The following is a 23,243-nucleotide window of genomic DNA, read 5'->3' on the forward strand; positions in this document are numbered from 1 at the left end:
GTAGAGGCAGTGGATCTGGGCTGGAGTCTTGACTCCTTCCCCTGGTTCTGGATATCTTAATTGTCACTACCTCTCTAAGGTGTATCCTTATTTTAGAATAATACTTATGCTTCATGGGGGTACATGTGAAGCTTAAATTAAGTGTGAAAAGTGGACAGAAATAAGGACCCATGAATGATGTTGTAAAATTCTACACCTATCTATAGTCTTTGTCTCTCCCTGTACACACACACACACACACACACACACACCCCTAACTAGTGATGTTAGAAAGCACGGATTAGGATCATCTTAATTTTTCTTTAGATTTTACTTTTCAAAAAATCTCACTAGTCTTCAATAGCTCTGAAAAAAAAAAAAGTCTCTTAAAGAACCATCTGATTTTGCTCGTAATTTCCAATTATTCTATCTATACTTTGGTGAGCAAGATGTTTTCAGTTTAATAACTGCCTTGAGTTTTGTTCCATTCTGATTGTAACACCCCCACCCCACCCCATAGGAGCCTGTCCTCAGAGCCAGTATACAGCGGATCATTTCCATTAGTGTCCGTGAGCATTTAGTTCTGTTTTGGGAAGGTGAAGACATTTTGCTCACTGCCGTATCTTCAGTACTGAGCACAGTGTGAGGTAAACAGTAGGCGTCGAGTAACTTGACTCAAGGAGTAGATGGAAGTAAATGGGTAGCCTGACAAAGCCAATTGAACGCACAGTGGTGTCAGTAAGGCTGTCTCCTCCCTCCCGGTAACCTTCTGCAGCCTGACAACTAAGGTTGTAGGTATTTCAGGCTTCAGACATAGGTTTTGAAAAAAAAAATTTTTTTTTAAAAGATTTTACTTATTTGTTTGACGGAGAGCACACAAGCAGGGAGAGTGGCAGGCACAGGGAGAAACCAGCTTCTTGCTGAGCAGTGTTGGACGTGGGGCTCGAGCCCCAGGACCCCAGGATCATGACCTGAGCCGAAGGCAGACTCTGAACCGAGTCACCCAAGGGCCCTTTGCCTTATTATTACTATTTTTTGAAGATTTTATTCATTTATCAGACAGAGATCACAAGTATGCAGAGAGGCAGGCAGAGAGAGAGGAGGAAGCAGGCTCCCCACTCAGCAGAGAGCCTATGTGTGGTTCAATCTCAGGACCCTGAGATCATGACCCGAGCTGAAGGCAGAGGCTTTAACCCACTAAGCCACCCTGGCGCCCCCCCTGTGCCTTATTTAGCTCTGAGGAAACCAGGTCTGGAAGTAGAGAAGACAAAACAACAACAACAAAACAAAAAAACAAAACAAAAAAAACCCTTGGTCTCTGTCTTTTAAAAATTATTGCGGTTTCATTTTTCCCCCTCTAACTATGCCCAGACTGAGTGTCAGAATAAAACCTCTTCTGAAATGGTATCAGTTCCCGAGAAACAGTATTATGATTAAAACTCCATCACAAAGAACTCATTTAGAATCAGCGTGGACAGCCTCTCTACACAGCATCCGCGCGTCTTCTCCAGCTTGAACTTTCAGATTCCTTGGGTTTAACCGCGTCCACTCTCTGCAATCCCAAAATGGGCAGTGATGCGCCCAAGTGAGGTCTCTGACTGACGGCATCTCAGGTTCTCCCCATTCTCAAATAACAGAAGCTGATTCAATGAGTTCCATTTAGCAAATAATAAATTTATTAGGTGCCTACAAGTACAAAACACTGAAAGCTGCTGTAGGGGATTATAAAGATGTGTAGAAGAGCCCTGCCCTCAAAGAGCTTACAATCTAGGTGATTAGTCACAATTAGTAAGTCGTGGTGATAGCACTCGAGGTGACTTACAGAGTTCCTGGAACATTCACATCCTTGGAGTTCTCCTGTTGTCAAACTGTAAGGAATCCTTTCCACAGGAAAGCTGAACAGTGGGAAAGAGACCTTTTGTGGACTTAAATGGTGACCTTGGCTTCGCTTCTGAGCATCTTTTTCTCGCTGGTTCCTTATTCTTGTAACTTTCTCAGCATCGTTTCCTAACGACCTTTGTTGAGAGAGAATCTCCATGTTTCCTGAACCCTCACCAGGGTTTCCTGTTTGTTAGTGAGTGGCTCAGTGGCAGTTTGGCCTCGGAATGATTTGCAGTCCGATTTCTCCTTCAGCAAATCTGATTTTCATTTTAGCTGCTGCTAGAATGATACGCGTTGCAATCTGTGGTTTTAAGAGTAGGCGTGAGATGCAATACACAGGAAAGCAGGCCAGACCTTTCCCTTACTTTAAACATTTAATAGTGCACTTACGGATTATATTCTGTACAGATATAGAGCAAGTTATAAACCTCTTTTTTTTTTTCACTTAGATTGTATTCACGTAAAGTGTATTTACATTAGGAAAAAAACAAAAGCCTTGAGGTACAAAACCCAAAAGAATATCTGAGGTATAAATACAAGTATATTTTAAATAATAATTTTTAACATGCTTTATCTATGTTTAAAAGCACAGTGGACATGTATACATGTTTATCTTAATAGAATGGTATATACAACATACAATCTTACAAATCTGAAAGCTATTAAAATTGAATATACAAGTATATCTTCATGAGGAACACTGATATCCAAAATACTCAAATTTTAAAACTCTAATCTTCCCTTCCCCCACAAATTCTTCAAAGAACCTTTGAAATAACACTGACAACGGTAACTAGATTATAACAAAATAAAAATCCTTCTTACAACTCTCATTCATACGTTATGCACTTCTGATCCATACAAAATTCACTAATACTGTCCCATGAGTCGGTTTGTACGGTTACAGTGCAACCTGGAGAAAGACCACCTACCCTTCCGAGAAACTGTGCTGGCGCTTTTTGTTTTTTTTCCCTATGATAACTATTTTCCTTTACCACTAAAATATAGTCCAAGGGCATCGTTATAAAGGAAAAGAAAAAGAAATGTAGGGAAAATAAAGCAAAAAAAAAAAGGTTGCAAAACCAGAAAAACTATTTGCTGAAAAGGACAAATGCAACAACTAAGCATGCATAGCTTTCAGAAATGCTGTGAATAACAACAATCAGCACCTGTTGTTAAATTTTAATGCTGTGGGTTAAATTTACAGGGATTTCCTTGGGATACATATAATTTCCTATGTTTTTGGTGTGTCCTCAAGAGTTTTGGTTATAAACATGAAAACGCAAAGCATTCCAACAGGTAAAACGTTCTGAGGCTTGATTCGGGAGAGATGTTAGGAGTGTTGGGTCGTTTTATCTTGACTTCTAGAACAAACATAAAAACCCCAAATGAAACTATGCTTTGGAGCTAGTAAGTGTGGTAGGGGGGGAGGGGGGTAGCTTCTTCCCTGAACTAATTTATACTGGTTAAAAACTCTTCACTATTTGCAATCAGGTCTAAAGACAACCGTGTTTGAGAAGGGACACAGGAATAAATTGACTACAATTATTTGTAAGGGAAAGAGGTTGGTTTAAAAAAAAAAAAGGAATGTGCTTAAGAACTTGGAGAAAAAAAAGTAAGTGAACAAGGGTGTTGGGTCCCCTTTCTGGATGGGTCCATGGGCAGTCAGAAATTCCAGGTTAAACTGAACCTGACACATCAAAATCCTTCTCGGAGGCTCCCAGTGTACCAGACACCGCATCCAACGTTTATGTCTCTGCCATTCAACCAGCAACAAACACACATACACACACTCCTCTGTGCAAACCTTTCTTTGCTCATCTCAGTGAGAAACAGCTCGAAGAGGACCATCTACTCCAGTGGATACACCAGTCCCCCAACACGCTGCAAATACAATGACATAGGGACACAGACACCAGTATCGCAAGAGAATGAAGTATCTTCATTATTTTCTGTAACGTCTTTATAGTTTTGCTTCTCAGAAGCAATTTGAATAAGAATACTTTTTTTTTTCTTTTGCACAGTCTTATATATTCCAGTCAAGGTCTATAATCTAGACCTTCAACAAACAGGAAGCAGCTTTAAAAACGTCTTAAATCGCTACAATTGATCCCCACACGCCAACTTAGTTTTTTCTTAGTTTTTCAGGACTAGACTCAGAACCCAGTCTTCCAAGGACTGGCAAAGGGCGTCCAGAAACTAACGTCCGGACAGTGGACACAGCCACTCGGCTTCCATGATCACCTAGATTTCGTGTCTTTGCTTTCAGTGTTCTGATTGCTGAAAGAGTCTCGGATCTTCACGACTTCAGCTGCACACAAATGTCCAAAAGATTTTGTGTACCACTCTGGCATGTGGCCCCTGCAATGGAAAGGAAAAGCAGATGGATTCTCCGCGTTGGCAAGCACTGAAAGAAGCCGGACCGGAGCTCTGAGTACACTTCCAAGTCTCGATCCAGAAGCCACGTAAACAAAGATTACTCCTGGTAGTCCCAGGTAACCTCCTGGCACGGCCACTGAACTTTTGGAACCAGAAGTCCCTCAAGGAAAAACTTACTGAGTACAGATGCTGAGTGACATTGTTCAAGGAAAGCTCGAGCATACAGAACTAAAACTGATCACGCAGATGGTTGAAAATGTACCGAGGTGTAAAGACTGTAAGTGAGAATTTAACGACTTTGTAAAGTTTTGAGAGGTTCATGTTTTGGCTGTACTGCTGAATTTCATTGAGTTTTCTGGTATGAGCACTCATTCGATTAATTACTGAAACATAAGTTTATTCATATATATTCAGATTTTCAAATACCTTTGAATATAAAATGAGAATCATCTGCTTGCTAGCTCAAGCTCTCAGTTCCTATGGTTTTAAATGCAGGCAGAAGTGTATTACCACTTTCTCTAAGGGATCGAAATTAGGAAGCGGTCCCACAGAGACCAAGAAACAGGAAGGGGTTACTTTATGAAAACTGCTCTTTAGGGAGTAGATAAGATACAATGATGTGTTCACATAAGCCATTCTTTGTATCAGACAAAAAGTCTCATCCTCCTCCTGACCCTCACCATATCACAAAAATGAGAACCAGAACCTACCTTAAATCAGCTCTGCACATGTAGGTGAGTTTGGATTTCCCTGACCCGCAGGGTTCGATCAGATACCTGGAGAGAAGCACATTGACTCGCACCCCTGCCACAGGGGCCCGGTCGTGATCCACGGACGTGAGTAAAAGAGCACATGCCCCCTTTGGCAAATTGGTCCTCCATGTTCTGTAGAGATAAAACCAGAGGGAAAAAGATGGACTCTCCTAGAAGCCAAGCTGAAAATGGGCCCCCGTGTCAGAAGAGACAGCTGAGAGGCAGGATCAGTTCCTGTGCTGTGTGACCCAGTCCTGGAGAGGTGGCTTCCTCTGAACTTGTCCAAGGGCTCTCAAAAGAGCAACTCCATATGGAGCCGCTACAGCGTGTTTATATTCACACACCAGTTCTCTGAAGGAGAACCAAGGTGATGTGGGACTGAAAACCATTTTTACATTTCACGAATGTACTAGCACGTGGACATCCAAATGAGTAGTGCTCTGTTGGAAAGCTCTGGACTAATGATGTGCCATTTCCTAAAGGATTTTGGGAATTCCTCATTCGATACTGTCTCCAGAGAGTTTACAGATTATATACAGTTCGGCTTTAACCACAGCTCCCTGGGGACTTCAGTGTTATTTCCTGGCTTATGCATTCACTAGCTGTTTCTAGCGAGAAAATGTGTCCTAAAAGGGGCAAGAATCTGCTACCAGTGAACATAGCCAATTGACTGTGCCTCTATTTATTGTATTTTTAAACATTTTAAAAGATTTTATTTATTTATTTATTTATTTGAGAGAGATTGAGAGAGCGTGAGCATGGAGAAAAGCAGAGGGAGAAGGACAAGCAGACTCTATGTTAAGCACAGAGCCCGATGCAGGGCTTGATTCCACGATCTGGAGATCACGACCTGAGCCAAAATCAAGAATTTGGATGCTTAACCAACTAAGCCACCCAGGTGCCCCGAATGTGCCTCTATTTCTGAGTTCAATTCCAAAAGCATTCTAACTATTTTCAGGGATGAACATGCTGTTGGCAGATATATAGATACATTTTCCGTATCTGGAAGGGTTCAACAGAAGCATACCTTCTACTTCACATAATTTTACCATCTCATCACATTCAGTGACACCAGGCGCATCCCTGCTACAGTGATCCATCTGGAAGCTCTTACCTCAAAACAACGTAGTCCCGGGCAGGATGGGGCGCCATACTATTTTGGACATACTGGTAAATTTCAGTTTGGCTGTCCAGGATTTCAATCACTTTGGAATCCAACAGGTCTACATCCCAGAGGTGCTGCTCTTTGAGTAGGCGCTTTAAGATTTCCTCAGGCATGGCAGGGACTTCGATGGTGGACCGCCAAAGCCTTAGAGGAGGTCCGTCGCTCACCTGAAAAGCATGTTTTTTTCAGTGCTAAGACAACTAATACACACCTACACTTTGAAGGCATACTGCCAGCTGTATTTACAGTCACGTGTTTGCAGACTAATTATTACCTATATGCTGGTGTCCGTAGGTATATTCAGGAGCAGTCCAGAAAACCTGGCCTTTGACCAATTTTCCGGTCAAAATTATTAACATCTCTCTTCCTGGGACTCATATTAGGGTCAATGCAATAAAACTAAGATCATTTATCTGCATGCCAACACCTGCATGGCCATCTAGATGCTCTCCACTTTTTATCTCTTTTCAAGGTGGCAGAGACAGGATCAAGAAATACTATCATGGGTCTCACGCTAAGCCATACAAGATGTCCCTGACCTCAAGGGGCTTTTAGTCCTAACAAGTTAATTTCTCCCCCAAGTAATCCGCCCTCATTAAAGGGCCAAGAGAAGAGTGGCTGAGAACAGAGGAGTGTGCAAGGGGATTCTGATCAAATTATGGAAAAATCTAAGCATGTCACAGAATGCCCTAACGCCCAATACCTTGAGCCCAGGGAACCGTACTGTGATTCTGTAGAACCAGAGGATTTCAGAGAATGGTCTGGTTCCTCCAACAAGTGTGAGATAACGATGATTCCTTGCTGACCTGGCTTCTACTCTTACCTGGGGAACCTAATCACCTGGCTAGCCAGGTCTACAAGGACGGGAGTGAGTGACAGATCTCCATGGAGAGCTGAGCTGGCCACAGGGTCTCACCTGTGGAACCTGAACCCTGACCGCTGGAACACAACAAGCTGACAACAGGGCCAAGACTTACCTTCTTATAGGACAGCTCGGCCTGCTCAGATGTGGAGTAGCTGACCCAGCCTTTAAACTTCTCCTTGACCTCTTTAAACAGGCTGTCCACACAGTCCTGGAGGAAGTGCTGGTAGTCAGCTGGCGCATCGTGATGCAGGCGTCCCAGCGCTTCCAGAGTGAGGGGCTTCAGCTCCTGCTCCGTGTAGGAATTCCGACATCGACTCATTTCCTCAGGAACCTGTGGGGGACATGAGAGACCAAAAGGAGGTGAGTGTGCCTGTACTTGTTCCTGACGACCCTCAGTGGAAAGGGCGGTGTGAGGGCAACACACCAGGTTCTAGGGCAGCGCGGGCCCTCCAACTGCTCTCTGTTACCCACACGGTGAGGGCTGGGCCTGCCCACCTCCCTGGGTATCATGAGGCCACATCACCTTCATAGAGGTATCTAAAAAAGCCTATTCTCATGTAAGGTGTTCTTCTGCTTTGGAAAGTCACAGTAGGAGGGTAAATGATGAATACCAGGTGGTTTTTACGTAGAGGAGGAGGCTTTCCAGATACAGAATTTATTTCAGATCACTGGTTGCTTTTGCTTTCTAAGTCAGGAGCATGGAGATAGGCAAATTTCATTCAACACATTAACTCTAAAGAGCTTATACATCATTAAACAGAAAAGATGTTCTTAGAAAAGGCGCATCCCTGCTACAGTGAAGGGAAAAAAAAAAAAAAGACATTCTTGAGCTATGCATATCATCTCCAGTTGTGGAAAAATCTTTTGGTAAGATGTGAACAAGCTGGGAGCCCCAGATTTTGTCCTAGTGATTTATGTTACCCTCAGCAAATAACAAAGCTCCCCAGCTCCTTACCTGGAAAAGCTTCTTGCACTCAGCAATCATATGGGCCAGACCCTGAGTGGCAGCGAGGTTTTCATTCAAATCTTTCTGATCTGGTTTGCCCAAACTTTGTTTTCTCTGCATTACCCTAAACAGAAGACACAAGGGAGGGTGAAAATTCAAATATTTACATGTTTTTAATTAATGTGTTATTCTAGGAAACCCAGAGAGGGAAAAATAAACCATCTTGCTGGAGCCTATGTGTTACTAAGAGGTTCAGGAGAGCTTTACTTTGATTACTAAGATTCCTCAGTTTTATCAGCAAAGCACAAAAAAACATGAAAGGGACGGTTTTCAGGGAGATCTAGGCTGTTTTAAGCCATCACATTAAACAGGTTCCTATTTAAATAGGGTGGCTTGGAAGGTCTGGGTATGTTGGTGGGGACAAAGAAAGGCAGCTTCAAGGGGTGCATGGAGAGGAGGCATATGTGGTAGTAAATAGTGTCACTATTCTTTATGGTTTAAATAAAATCCCCTCCTGAAGGCGAGGGGACCATCTATTGTTTCCTATAGGTTTTGTCTTCATCTTATCTGATCTCTCTCTTCTGTTCATCTCTAGTTCCCTATCCTATTGAAGATGGAATGCCTCAGTTCACGTGAGAATGAGATAAAAAGATATTTTAAGTATTGTATGGCTTTCAGAAGCAAAGCTAACATCCCCTAGCACAACCAGACCTCAGGCCTATAGCGAAAGAGCAACCGCCAAGTACCTTTGGAGCTGAGGAAAAGGATAAGCAGGATGGGTTGGAGGTACAGGGTGCCGTCCAATGAGTGCCTCCTTTCTGACCTATCCGCTGTGAGGCCCTTACGTGATGCCTTCACAGCAGTAAACAGTTCCAATGGGCTCGGCCATTTCCCCGTCAGGTGTGGGCAGGTTACTTATTAAACTGACCCTCCCCACAGTCTCACTTCCCTGCCAGGATCTACACCTCCTCGAATTGTGACAAGGATTAAATGAGAGAATGAACGTCAAGGGTGTAGTCCGGTGGTTGGGTCTGAGTTAAGTGCTGAGCAAATAACAGCCTTTGGTATTTTCCAGATCCTCTGACTTCTTCAGCCACTCCCAGCTTACCTACATCCAAAGAGAAGCTTTGCACACAATGGGCTTAGGCCATGTCCTGGCTTTGAGGTTTACTGTTATCCTTAGTTCTTTGAGACCCAGCTAACTGCCTTACAACTTCCAGCACAGGCTGGGGGCTTGGCTTTCTCCAGCCCGCAGAAGCCACCGCGGCAAGCACCTTATTTCCATCCAGTTTTGAGATCAGGAAATCCACGTGATCTTTGGCTGGCAGAGAGTGTGACGACAAGGTCACAGAGGTTGCCATGGAGGGTCAGGGCAAACACTTGCCAGGGCAAAGCACATACCCAAATCTAATTCTCAAAACCTGGTTGCCATGAAATTGTCTAGAAATTCACACCCCCAGGGCTGACAAGAAAGGAGGGCTGTGAAGGAAGGAGGCAAACTCCTATTTGCTTGCCTCAGGTGTGAATCCAGCAAACCCAGGGGGACAACCGAGAAGGAAAGGTAGGCCGCCCCGGTCTGAAGAACAGAGCGTATGTGTGCACATCTTGTTGGACCCGTACCTTGGAGAAGAATTCTCTCTCTTCAGAGTGTTGAGGTGGAAAAGGGAGGGTGCTAGGCACACAGCCAGGTTGGTGGGAGTCATCTGGTTTTCTTTTACAGCTGCTGTGACATCGCTCAAGAAATAAAGAAGGGTCTGTAGGACCTCCCGGTTCTCATCAGGCAGGAGCATAATGGCGGCCTTGATGGCCTGGAGGCGCTGGTCCTTGGGCACACCTGTACAACACCAGCATTTCCCCGGTCAGCTCAGCGCCTGTCCATGCACGTTGCGAGGAAACGTCCCAAAGCAAACATCAGCCCCAAAGACCTCGTGCCCAGTACTGAACAAGTACTTGCAGAAAGTGTACTTGAGGTTAATATAGAAGAAATTAGGGACCGCCACCAGCGTCACTAGCCTCAAGTATTTCCTATCTGTGGAGGAGTTAAAAAATTTTCAACACCTACAGTGCCAATATCCTCCTGTAAATCCACCTCGGAGTTCAACTCCAGATATGATGTTCTTTGGGTTTACGGAAATTAGTTCTCCTTTTCTAAGTAATTTTTTTAAGAAATCCCTAGTTTACCATTCTCGATTACTGAAAGCATTACACACATTTACACTTTGGTTTAGTCTCAGTGAAAAATCATATCTGAGATATGTACAAAGGAATAAAAACTTTCTCTCAGCCTTGACACAAAATGCTCAGTATCTCTGGGGACTTTCCGGAATTATAACTGACCTGCTCATTTGTAAAATGCGGAAAGGAAGTTGCTAAAACACTCAGCTGAAACAACAGCTATTTTCCTAGTAATTTCTTTAAGTTTTGGAAAGCGTACTGAGAAACGAGGATAAAAATATATGCTTGAGAAACAAGCCAGTAAAATAACATACACATAGAAAAAGCTGGGCCCAAACTTAAGGTCTCCTTTACTAGGCAAATCTGTCTTTTAAGAGGCATGTGGTGGAAAAATCAAATCACTCAAGTCCAACTCCATAGCACAAACTGATTAAAACAGCTCCATGGTTACAGTACATAACAAATACCTTGGTGGGGAAAATGTGACCTGTGTTTTCATAAAATCTGAAAGGATGAAACAAATAATGAAATAATCCAGATCAGCTCCATTTCTCATAAAATAAAGTCCAATGTGCTGGTTTAAAGACAATTTGAGCACGAAGAGAGAAGCTGCTTTTATATTACATCGCTGTAACACCACACTGAGCCAAGAAAAACACGGGGCTGTAAATGCTATAATCCTGATCTTGATCATTAATTTAGACAACTGTTTGCTTTAAGCTTTACTTAAAAGTGAGAAGGGCATGGGTATTGTTTTCCCAAGTATTTCTGGCAGAAGCGGAGATGAATAACAGAAAAAGATTATTTATTCATTTTACAGCAAGATAAAACACACAGACACCTGTGAAGTTTTAAACATAACAGGCCCTGCTACAGAGATGCGCATCAACAGAAATATCTTGGTACCTGCTCTTCTAAGCATCTTCGATGACACTGTTCTAGAAGGAAATGAAAGTGTGAGCTCCTGGATCAGAATGTAAGAATGTGGGGAGCACCTGGGAGGCTCAGTGAGCTAAGAGTGTGACTCTTGATTTTGACTCAAGTCATGATCTCAGGGTCATGAGATCGAGCCTGACATTGGGCTCTGCACTTGGCGTGGAGCTTCCTGAATTTTCTTTCTCTCTCCCTCTGCCCCAATCCCCCCCAAAAGAATATAAGAATGTGTAACTGCACCAGTAATTAGAGAACGATAAGGGAAATTTGTTTTTGCATTATTCAACAGGTTTACAGAAACCTGTTCCACAAACTTCGAAGAGGTCATCGTGCGGGTCCCAAAGAATGGCATGAAAGGAAGCCACAGGTTTCAGCTGGTCCCACTTTTCCCCAAGGCTGACAACGTGGAGATCAAAGAACACTTACACTGATAGATCTGCAGAAAGGTTTCTGAGAGTTTGTTCGTCATTAGCGGCTCAGGAAGGTCTCGAAAATACTGCTTCAGCATGTCTGCCACATCATAAGCGGACTGGCCCTCGTAGCTGACACAGTCTATGGCACTTTCATTCATCTGACGCAGAGCCTGAATCCGGGATTTGACACCGGATTTTCTGAAGAGCCCAACCTGTAGGAAGAAAAACATGACATGTCAGGATAGAAGCAGCATTTCCACAGCAGGATTACAGAAAGGAAGCCTGAGTCTGAGGCTTGCCGGTCCCATAGGCCCTGCGCACAGCAGTCCTCACCTGCTCCAAGCAGTGGTTGCGGAGATAGCGCATGGCCTGCTGGATGCTCTGGGGCAGGGGCTGTCCTGTGCGCTGCACATTGACCGTCAGAGGGACCCCAAACACGTTCCGGTCCTTGTAGTCTGGAACCTTGATCCTCTTCATGAACTTGGGCACTGCCCTATTTAAAGACCAGTAGTGAGGGTGGGGAGAGATGTTTATTTGTCTCTATACCCTTATCCATCTTTGCAGGGAAACCCTCTGGGCTTTAGATCTGTGCTAATAAGGTGGCTATTTAAATACAATTATAAATTTAGTTCCTCAGTTGTACTGGCCACAGTTCAAGAACTCACTAGCCATCTGTGGCCATATATTCACCAGAGGAGTGAATATAGAACATTTCCACTATCCCAGACAGCTCCGTGGGACAGGGCTATTCTGGATCTTCTGAGAGTTGGGGGCTATGAGACCCAGGAACATCTTCTCTGTTGGGGATTCTCTTTGCACTGTAACCCCGGAGAACTGGATCTATATTCTTAAGGGAGCCGATGGGCTTCCTCACAAAATGGCAGCACAGGAAGGACCAAAAACAGAAAACGTTCAGGACCCTAACAAGGCACTTCATGACAATTTGAAAAACATGCTCCTGTCCGTCCTATAAATGGATAAGAATCATTTCTAAGTTTTTGATGAGTTTCAAAGCATTTAAGGCATAAAAGGATCATGTAATGCTGGATGAAGAAAGAGCAGATGTGTGGTGTTGGTCCAACATAATGAAAACCAACTCCATAGCTCAACAGTGGGGGCCAAGCTAATGACCTGAAGTCAAAATAAATCCTCCTGCTGATGACCCCGGAGAGTATAACATCTTTAGGTTTCTAAAGGAAGATGGAAAAGAACAATGAAGGTTTTGTGAGCCTCCGCCAGGCTCCCCGGAGTCCTAAAACCAGGTCCAGCCCCAGCAGTAAATGGAACAGCAGGAAACCGATGTAATGCATTTAATGCCGTCAAGCAGAAATTTCAGCTCTACAAGTGACCTCTCTAGATGGGACAAGAAAGGGCAAGGCCGAACAGGAAAAGAACTGCGTAGAATTTCTCCCTCTTCCACGGATCCCACAATGCGAGGCTTTTACATTTGGTTTTGACTCACTGGAAAAACTGACCAGAACTCGAGAAGTATTACGAACTTTCAGATTCTTGAGGGTTTGGTGGGAAGGGGGTGGGCAACTCAGAAACGAGAATATAAAATATGTATTTTTAAACAGCCAGCAGGGAAAACTGGGCTCTGAGCTCAGAGGAACACTGCAGAAGACAGGCTGCTCTGCCTGCTGAGGGCTTCCCCACAGCCACGACACATTACCGTTTAGAGCCCTACAAAAGGTAAGAGTAAAACGCAGAGCCAAATTTGTATTTCCATACAGTTAAGTATATGGTATCACAGCTCTAAGTGTGTATAATACTCGCTTTGTCAGGGGAGAAAAGCCTGGCGGCGGAATGTGCAAAGAACACATTACGATCTCCACCGAGAATCCGAAGCATGTGGGGATAAACCGGTCAATACTTATTTCTGTCATTCAGAACAAACAACTTCTGTATTTAGCGAGGCTCACATAATAACAGCCTTTGAACGGGAGGTGCTTTGATGCTGAAGTTAAACTCACTACGAGTCCTGAGGAGAGAGAGAACACTGCTGACTCTCCCGGGTACCTCTGGCCACTACTAAGAGAAATGGACTGCTTCTGTTTTTATAAAAAGCAGATTGTGCAACTGGGACGATAAACCACTCAGAAGAGTTTAAAGGCTGAAGGATACTTTGCAGACATTGAGATGTACTTGGATGTCAATCTGGGGGGAGGTGTCTGCTTCGCACTGATAGCAGAGAACTTAAGGTACGCACTTAACAGGTCCCATGCATGACCCACGTGGCCTAGTGGTCTCTAGTTGTGCTGTATATGCCAAGGGCCTTATTCTTTTTTTTTTTTTTTTTTTAAAGATTGTATTTATTTATTTGACAGAGATCACAAGTAGGCAGAGAGAGAGAGAGTGGGGAGGGTGGGAGGGGGAGGAAGCAGGCTCCCCGTTGAGCAGAGAGCCCAATGTGGGGCTCGATTCCAGGACCCTGGGATCCCAGGACCTGAGCTGAAGCAGAGGCTTTAACCCACTGAGCCACCCAGGTGCCCCCAAGGGCCGTATTCTTGAAAGTATGATGAACATCTGATATTCATCTGATGAATTTTACCTTCACATATACTTTAGTCTACACTATCTCAGAGCAGTGGATTCCTTGTGCTTGTTATTCACTGTTTAAGAATCTCTGTTAGAGGGGTGCCTGGGTGGCTCAGTGGGTTAAGCCTCTGCCTTCGGCTCAGGTCATGATCTCAGGGTTCTGGGATCGAGCCCCGCGTCGGGCTCTCTGCTCAGTGGGGAGCCTGCTTCCTCCTCTCTCTCTGCCTGCCTCTCTACTTGTGATCTCTGTCAAAAAAAAAAAAAAAAAAAAAAAAAAAAAAAAAAACTCTTTAAAAAAAATAACCTGAATTTTTTAGCACAGGTAGATTTTTTTGAGTGATGCTTCAAATATTTACATCAAAAATGATTTCTAAAAATATACACGAAGAGGGTTATAAGGCCAGATGCTGTAAATGTCAAATGTTTCAAAGTTGGTCTCAATATCCTATGATACGAACACAATTTTTCTTTCCTTCTTTGTAGAAGTTTGATCTGATACTGTACATATATTTATCTGTGGTGGGTTATTTCTTTTTTTTCTTAAGATTTATTTATTTTAGAGAGGGGGAGGGGCAGAGGGAGAGATCGAGAGAGAGAGAGAGAGAAAATCCTCAAGCAGACTCCCTGCTGATCACGGAGCCCAATGAGGGGCTGGATCTCCCGATTCTGAGATCGTGACCTGAGCCGAAATCAAGTGTCGGATGCTTACCCTACTGAGCCACCTAGGAGCCCTGGTGGGTTCTGCCTGACCCTGGGAAGAAGGCAGCTCCACAGTGTGACAGAGTCACCCCAACAACCAGCGATTTGTCCATCAGAGAGCTGAAACTCACTCAAGCAATGCCACCACTTATTCCCTAAAGTGCGACTGGCTTGAGCAGTATCAAATAGGGCCTCAAGAATGCAGACATTAAATTCGGGTGATCGTCTACAGGTACCATAAAGGATAGAACTGTTACATACTGAGTTGGGACAGCTTCAAGGAACTGAGCCCAAACCACTCCAGTTAGTTGACTGAGCACAGCTAACCCTTACCAGCTAAAGCCATGCTTATTAGAAGGTGTGTATTTCTCCAGCAGGGCCGTTAACTTTAGGAGCGAGTATTTCTGCAGCAGGTTCATCTGGGCCACCGACTGGCAGTTAATCTGCAGAGACACGGAGTTTAAGCTCGGCCGATGGGAGCTCTGGAAGCTGTGCCATCTGAGCCTGTGCCTGCGGGAGGAGAGCGGGGAGTGAGTCAATACAAGGGCTCTTCAACAGGGAGATGCAAAATCGGCAGTGGCTGCTCGCTGGTGTCTTGTCTTAGAAACAGAGAGGACTCAACTTCCATCCCATTCTTTCCCTCCCTCCACTGGGGTAAAATACACCACCGCCAAGTGTACAGCTCAGAGGCCTTGAACACCTTCACACTGTTGCACAAGCATCACCAGCAGTCACCCCCGGGACTTACATCCTCCTTCCCAACTGAAACGCTGTACCCGCTAAACAGTCTCTAAGCTTTTTGGATGTTCAGATCTCCTGGTCTGTCACTTTTCTTGGGAACCCGCAGGGCTACAAATGCCACACCTGACAATACAAATGCCATTTCCCCCACACAAGGGCGGAAGCAGTCCCTCCCTGCCCCCCTCCCCCAATCTCCAGAGGGAAGCAAGGGTCTCACCTATTGGACCTGGTCAGGGAGGCCCCAACCCCAGAATCCCTCCTTTCCGGGATGTCCGAGGGCTCTTCGGGTTCATTCAGTGAGTTGCCCGTACTGTCCAGGTCACTGGGTGTGGCTCGGTCGTGGTCCACATCCAGGTGTATCTGCTTAGGAGAAGAGGGGCACGGAGAGACCGAGTCCAGAGCTGAGTCCGAGTCTCCCTCATCTGAAAACTTCTCCGACCACTGATTGACTATCCTCTGCATGCCCTTCACGTGGTAGAGGATGTCATCCAGCTCGGGGAAGATGTCCTCGTTCTCCAGGTCGGCCAGGTCCCCCGAACTGGAATAGAGGATGGAGCCTGGCACGTTGTCATAGATGCTCAGGCGGCTGCTCACGGAGCTGGAGGAATTGCGTCTCTTGAGCTCCTTGGGGCTGTCGCTGTTTTCCCTCCTCAGGCTGATGTGGCCGGGGCCGTGGAAGCTTCCGGTCCTCCAGTTCACGGAGCTGTTATTCCCCAAGGCAGAGAAACTGCCATTGGAGAGGGCTTTGGGGAAAGTGCCAGGCTTATGATCTTCCGGGATGTAGAACACTGTGTCCTCCGGGTAGCTCTCACGGTTCCTAAAGTTCTGTTCCATAACGTTGTTGAATGTGGACTGATTGAACGGATCAAAGCCCTCTAAGTACATGCCCACCCGCTTGCTGCAGGCGCTGAGGCTCCGGGTCCTGGTAACCGGGCTGGGAGTGCTCACGGCGCTGCTGGTCTCCGACTGGCTGCTGCTGCTGCTGGTCTGAGTGGAGTTGGAGACGCTCCGCTTGCGCACCGCGGGCACGTTGATGTGGTTGCCGTTGAGCGCGGAGATCTCCACGCAGTTCAGCTGCTTCAGCTTCTCCTCGTCCATGCCCTCCTGCAGAATGGGCCCGCTGATGATCAGCCCCAGCTTGGAAGGCGCCTTGGGCTTGCCGTGGTGCGAGCCCTTGAGCTTCAGGCTCTCCATGCGTTTCAGCAGGCTGCGCGTCTTGGACTTGGCGTTCTTTTCGTGGCCCTTCATGCCAAAGCTGAAGCTGGACAGTTCCTTGGGAGAGGGCAGGCTGCAGAAGGAGTCATCCTGGCCCACTAAGTGGCTGGAGGAACAGACGCTGATGACGGAGTTCGTGCGGGGTGTCGCTGTGTCCCCAGCGCGGGGCGCATGCATGGGGAGGCTGCCCGTGCTGCTGAGGCTGAGGACCGAAGCCACCTCCTGGCGCTCGCTGAGGTCCGTCAGCATGCTTTCATGGCTCGCCGCGCTCTTCAGGGGGGTGTCATCGGGGGCCCCGGGGGCTGGGTCCTGCTTTGAAGAAAAGACATCAAACTCTTCCAGCCGGGACCACCTCTTGCTGTCCCTCTGGAAAGTCCATTTGCCGCTTATTGCACAAGGCTCGTCCTCGTCCGAGTCCTCACTCTGCAAGGACAGAATGGAGGCATTCATCACTGGGACCGGCGGACAGCAGGGAGCAGGATGCATGCCCGGGCCGGAGGCCCAGGACGCGGCTCATAATATGCCACTGGTGTCAATTCCCCCTTTGTATCTTTATTTTATTATGTTATTATTCGACTGGATGAGGATTTTATTATTTTTTTACATTACAAAGATGTACCTCAGGACTTTAACAGGAAAAAGCCTGCCCGGATGTTTCAGGCTAAGAGTTATTTTGTAGAAACTGCTGGATCTATAGGCTGTTCTTTAATGGCTCACAGAGGAAAACCTCTTGAGATCTGTGAAAATTCCAGGCATGCAAAATATTTGGAACTGGAGTCAGCAACGGGTAGGACTCCCTCTGGTCTGCCTCCAATTCTGTGGTCTGTTGATAGCATGTGTTTATAGTCTCTTTTGCAATTAAAAAAAGGTAGTTTTCAAACCCTTAAGAAGAATGATAACCAGAATATGTAGCCACCCTAAGAGTGTACAACATCTCCTAACAGACCAGTGAAGACACCAAGCAAGGGGATAAGCCCCCACAATTTTTCAGTCTGACACTTTTCAGCTTCTTACCTGGTCTTTTTTGTTCCCTCCCCGACCAGACACCGGGTGGGGAGCTAACGCCACACGTGTCCTGTGAAGTTTCAACCTCAGACATGCTCCAGGCAATTTAACAAGGCTTCACAAATACCCAGTCCTGACAGCATGGAACATTCGAAAACATGAAGTAACATCGTTGCTGACACTGCCTGATTTATGGGTGGGACTCTGGGTTATGTTGCGTGACAGAGTATTGCATTTGAGCCCTCTAGGCGGGGTATCAAAAGGCACCATTCAGAAGGATGCAGGTCTTTCCCACCGGTGTGGAGAATGTCACATGACCCACGTTTCACAGGACAATGAGTAGAGAGCATCCCACGCTGACTGACAGACTCCTCTCCACAGCTCAGTGGGTGCTGAGGTTCCAGTTCATTTGTTTAAAAGGTTTAACTCCCCCAAAAAGGCAGCTTGTTGCAAGTGAAGGACTCAAGGATAATTAAAATTTGTACTCTGAACAGTCAGAGACATAAGTTCTTTGACCAACCTGATTCCTGTTTACTCTAATTTGTGACACTCACTCCCAGGACTACACCCACCTCTTCTCTTAAGAGCTCATAAAAGGACCTCACATTTCATACACAAGTTATGCACCACCATTTGCCTAGAATGTGTGGGATCTCCTGCCCTTCCCTCCGTCTCCCCCAACTCTTTTCCTCCCTCCAGGCTCCCATTATCCTTCAGTACCCCACAAGCCAGCCTTCTCTTCCATCCCTGCAGCCCTGAAACACAGTTACTGTTACGTGTGGGAAGAAAGAGAGTTTTTCCAAAGAACTTTAGCTTTAAGTCCTGAAGGGCATAATGGAGGACTCACTGGGATTTCCTAAGCTTCCTTCCTTTAATCTGTAGTAGGCACTGAATTAACAACACAAAATAATAGATGATTTGTTCCTGTCAAAAACAGTTGGAAAAAAAAAAAAAAACCCTCATAGACACAGAGAACAGACTGGTGGTTGCCAGAGGCAAGGGTCAAAAGGTACAAACTTTCAGTTACAAAATAAATAAGTTTTGGGGATGTGATGTACAGCATGGTGACTATAGTTGATAATACTGTACTGTATATTTGAAATTTGCTAAGAAAGACCTTAAAAAGTCTCACCACAACAATAAAATGTTTTACTGTGAGGTGATGGATGTTAACTAGACTTGTTGTGGTGATCACATTGTAATATATATAAATACTGAATCACTATGTTGTACACCTGAAACTAGTAGTATCATGTGTCAATTTTATCTCATTAAAAACAAAACAAAACAGTGGGGAAACCTCAATTTACTGGCTAGCTGCAACGACTGGTTTCAGTTACATAAGGCTATTTGATCTTGGGTAAATCTGACTGGATTATGTACATTAAAAATGTAGACTTTTGGAATAAGGAAGTAATAAGAGTTTGAGAGACAAAACCTCCTACAAAACACAATCCAATTTTTGGTCTGCCCGCTTTCCTCCCATCCTATTATACATTTTATATACTCACTCTCTTCCGATGTGGACTAATTTCCAGCTTCATCACTGCACATTTGTTTAAAGTATTTAGACGCCTACAGGGCAAAGAAAGAATGTTAGCAAAGATAGGAAGCCAAGGAGCGGTAAATTTTTTTTCCAGACAGGTGACATGTTTAATGAATTTCTTTATTCTATAAAATTATTCTATAATTCAGAACAGTGTTACAAACTTCTTTACAAGGTGAAAAGTTTAAAAATACCTTGACGTTTCTTAAACTTCTTCATTTAGATTGAGTATTACTATTTTATAGGAAAAGGACATCTTGCTATGGTACTATCAGGGGCTTCTTATTCTTCACAGAAAAAACAAGTCTCAACGGGGAAATTTATTCTTCCAAGAGTCCCTTGGTTGAGCCATTAGATAGTGCCACACAGTGCCAAGAATTAAGAGCCAGTGATGTCTCCTTTCACAGAAACAGGAACAGCAACAAGGAACCAAACAGTGTTTTTGGTAAATAAAAATAAATGGCATATTCTACCTCAAAGCAAAATTCAAACAGAAAAATAAGCCAATTTTTAGACATAACAATCTTGGACACTCTGTTCAAAAATTTAGTGAGTTCTTACACGGTAAGGAAATTGGTGCCTCTTTGATATCCCAATTCTTTTTACAACTTCCTGTATGGGACAGGATAATGTTTGGGACAATCATAGCAATAGTGTAAATGATTACTGAAAAAATTTTTATACAGCAGCTTCAAGGGTTACAACAGAGTTCATGAATCAGCACTTGAATCAGATTCTTTTTGGAACAAGAGTGATATTTTTACTTTGAATACTTTTTTACCCCTGCCAAAGAGTAGTGTCAATTTATAATTAGGGAAACAATTTCATTTGTTGAAAATGAAATACTAGGAAAAAAAAAAAGAAATAAAAGAAACAACAACAACAGAAAACAAATCCCAAAACAAAAATCCTCATCAGGAAATAATGACATAGCTGAAAAGAGAAGGCCTTTCCATACACAGCAATACATGGTATTGTAGAAGTGTAAATGACAGCCCTAACAGCTTCCAGATGACCAGCACTCGGTCTTCCTCAAATAAACCTTCAGCATTATCTGTTGTCTTCCACGCTCAGCTACCCAGTTTTCCCCATAATTGCAATTCTACCTTTTTCATAGGATAAGAGCATTTAATTCACACAAATTCAAACTGACCAGGAGACTGTTTCTAGGTTTTATCTTTGGGATTCTGTTCTTGCAACTGGTCTAACAGCTTGATGCACAAGGACAGAAAGTATTTTTGCCTGCTGATAAGACTGTCTTTGATTTCATACATTACGTGGTAGCCTGTTTACAGAATAAACAAAGATAGCTCAGAACGCCTCTGTTGCCTGTGTTCAGAAAAATTCTCTCTGTTGATGGGGAGGGAAAGAAAACAAATAACTTAAGAAAAAACCCTAACTTTGAAATGAGTGGATATAAGGTCCCTCCCTAAAGGGGCATGCATTACTTAAATGACTTAGACCCACAGTGTTTGAGTACTCAAATGTTTTCAAGATTTAAAGAATCCGGAATGGTTATAGTTAGTCTTAGGTCTGGGTTTCATTAATCAAACCTGTAATCAAATACCTACTCGCCTTCATTTGGGCTTTAATGGTTGAGTGGTGTTTATAACCAGGTTTACTAGGCATGGAAGCCTCCGGCAGTGGGGGAGGGGCTCACTTCACAAATTCTAGATTTGAGTCAAACAAAAAAGACCCTGGAGGCCAGTTATATGACGGACAACATTATCTTTTTTATGTTGGTAGCACCAAACTAATGGCACTTTGATTTTGAAGCCTAGAAGTTATTTCTTGGGGCTTCTGTAAGATTCATTTGTTCCCAGGACCTCCAAAGAATGCCCACTGGTGAGACCTTAGCTACTCGGAGAGGGACCACACTGAAACGAAACAGAGATAGACGAAAGAGGGCTCGCTCCGGCTCAGGCGCCGAGTTATTTCATTCACAACCCTACGGCACAGATACTACTGTTCTCCTTCCTTTTATAGGTGAGGACATGGGGGTTTGGAGAGGTCATGAATCTTGTCCAAGGCCACAAGAGTAAAACATGGCAGCTCTGACATTCAAAAACAGTACAGCTTGCATTTTTTCCCAAAGTTAATCTCTAGTTGATGCTAACACACAGAGCAGCTTATACCCTAAGTATGATTTCCCCAAATGAGTGGCAACTAGTATGACGCACCATCTGTCCGGAAGGCGTGGTGCTTCCAACCCCGGGGCCCTCACAGGGGCCCAGCTCCAGAGGAATGTGTCAGTCTTATCTGCTGGGCAACTTGTACCCTGCTCTGAAGGGGGAGGGAGTACAAGGTGGGCCATCAAAGGCTCCTGAGTTATACTGCGGGAAGCTGCAGGCACTCTGATAAAAGCAAAGCAGGCGGGTATTTGGGCCTCGTATGCAAAATGAAAACAGGGACAAGTACAAGAGACATGCGAGAAAAGAGAAAGGAACAATTTTCCAAGTAAGACCTGACAAATAAGAATTGTTCTAATTCTTAAAAGATACTTTCTTGGAATTAGCGCAATTGCTTTAAAAATTTACTTCCTTTTAATAGAACAGAAATAGTAACAAAGTTGAAATCCACTATGCGGCAGGCTGTTTGACATTGGTTAGGCATTCAAGGGCTGTTTTACAACAAAGTGCAGACTGAAGATGATAGCTGGGATATGTACTTATCGCTGTATGATTATCGCCTTATTTACGTAATTCTTTGGTGTGTTGATAGGAGGAGTCAGTTGTTACCTCCAAAGGAAAACAGTGATATGGAACATCTTTCAGAAGCTAGAGAGACAAGATCATCTCCGTGATCTATACACCCAACGCGGGGCTTGAACTCATGACCCGAAGATCAAGAGTTGCAAACTTTCCTGACTGAGCCAGCCAGGTGCTCGGAGATCATTTCAGAAGAGGTGTTCCAACAGTAGTTTGCATTATTATCTGTATATGCTTGAAGGCAAACAAACCACTCCCCCAGTATTAATATTGATGTGACCCCCTCATGATGTTGGCCTTATCACTGGGGTTGGATTATACAGCATAACTAACAAGACTGGGACAAAGCCAATCTCTCAAAAGAAACAAATACAAAAATCCCTTACAAGGGTAAGTACAAGAAACTTGGTGAGCAATCCAAATCCCCAAAACTCAGAAGTTTCATAGCTGTAACTTTTGGTCACTACTAAACTTTGTATTAAGATAATATCATCATGAGGGACACCTGGGTGGCTCAGTCGGTCGAGTGCCTGCCTTCAGCTCAGGTCATGATCTCAGGGTCGTGGGACTGAGCCCCACATTGGTCTCCCGCTCAGTAGGGAGTATGCTTCTCCCTCTTTCTTTGCCCCTACCGCTGGCTTGTGTGCTCTCTCAAATTAAAAAATATATATATATTTAAAATAGTATTATTGTAATTCTCAAGAAAACATTAAGTTGGGGGCGCCTTGGTGGCACAGTTGGCTAAGCGTCAAACTCTTGGTTTTGGCTCAGGCTGTGATCTCAGGGTCATGAGACTGAGCCTGATGTCGGGCTCTGTACTCAGTGCCAAGTCGGCTTGAGAGTCTCTCTCCCTCTCCCTCTGCCCTAACTGCTCATGTGCTCTCTCGCTCTCTAAAGTAAATAAATCTTAAAAAATAAAGAAAGAAAGAAAAAGAAAAAAAGTGTGTGTCTTCTGCCCTAAGTAGACTGCTGAGAGATCAGCAATTATTATCCATATAAGAATATAATTATTATTATCCATATAAGAATATAATAAGTTTTGGGGGCGCCTGGGTGGCTCAGAGGGTTAAAGCCTCTGCCTTCGGCTCGGGTCATTGAGCCTCGCATTGGGCTCTCTGACCAGCGGGGAGCCTGCTTCCCTTCCTCTCTCTCTGCCTGCCTCTCTGCCTGCTTGTGATCTCTGTCAAATAAATAAATAAAATCTTAAAAAAAAAAAAAAAAAGAGAGCCCCGCATTGGGCTCTCTGCACAGCGGGAAGCCTGCTTCCCTTCCTCTCTCTCTGCCTGCCTCTCTGCCTACTTGT

General features: G+C 44.4%; 1 protein-coding gene across 4 annotated transcripts in view; it reads right to left on the reverse strand.

Annotated features, from left to right (window-relative positions):
* Positions 1 to 1,632: 1,632 nt before the first annotated feature.
* DLC1 (DLC1 Rho GTPase activating protein) overlaps positions 1,633 to 23,243 on the reverse strand; it is a 412,671-nt gene continuing 391,060 nt past the window's right edge. For all 4 annotated transcript variants that reach the window (XM_032843405.1, XM_032843406.1, XM_032843407.1 and 1 more), the window contains 11 exons: positions 19,198 to 19,261; positions 15,684 to 17,104; positions 15,059 to 15,235; positions 11,822 to 11,981; positions 11,502 to 11,700; positions 9,588 to 9,801; positions 7,977 to 8,091; positions 7,134 to 7,352; positions 6,106 to 6,323; positions 4,950 to 5,123; positions 1,633 to 4,221 (listed from right to left, as the gene is read on the reverse strand). In XM_032843405.1, coding sequence (XP_032699296.1) covers positions 4,101 to 4,221; positions 4,950 to 5,123; positions 6,106 to 6,323; positions 7,134 to 7,352; positions 7,977 to 8,091; positions 9,588 to 9,801; positions 11,502 to 11,700; positions 11,822 to 11,981; positions 15,059 to 15,235; positions 15,684 to 17,104; positions 19,198 to 19,261 — 3,082 coding nt within the window. In that variant the 3' untranslated portion in view covers positions 1,633 to 4,100. The remainder of the gene's footprint in view (positions 4,222 to 4,949; positions 5,124 to 6,105; positions 6,324 to 7,133; positions 7,353 to 7,976; positions 8,092 to 9,587; positions 9,802 to 11,501; positions 11,701 to 11,821; positions 11,982 to 15,058; positions 15,236 to 15,683; positions 17,105 to 19,197; positions 19,262 to 23,243) is intronic.

Source organism: Lontra canadensis, unplaced genomic scaffold (genome assembly GCF_010015895.1).
Source record: "Lontra canadensis isolate GAN:19392208 unplaced genomic scaffold, GSC_riverotter_1.0 scaffold139, whole genome shotgun sequence".
Classification (NCBI taxonomy): Eukaryota; Metazoa; Chordata; class Mammalia; order Carnivora; family Mustelidae; genus Lontra; species Lontra canadensis.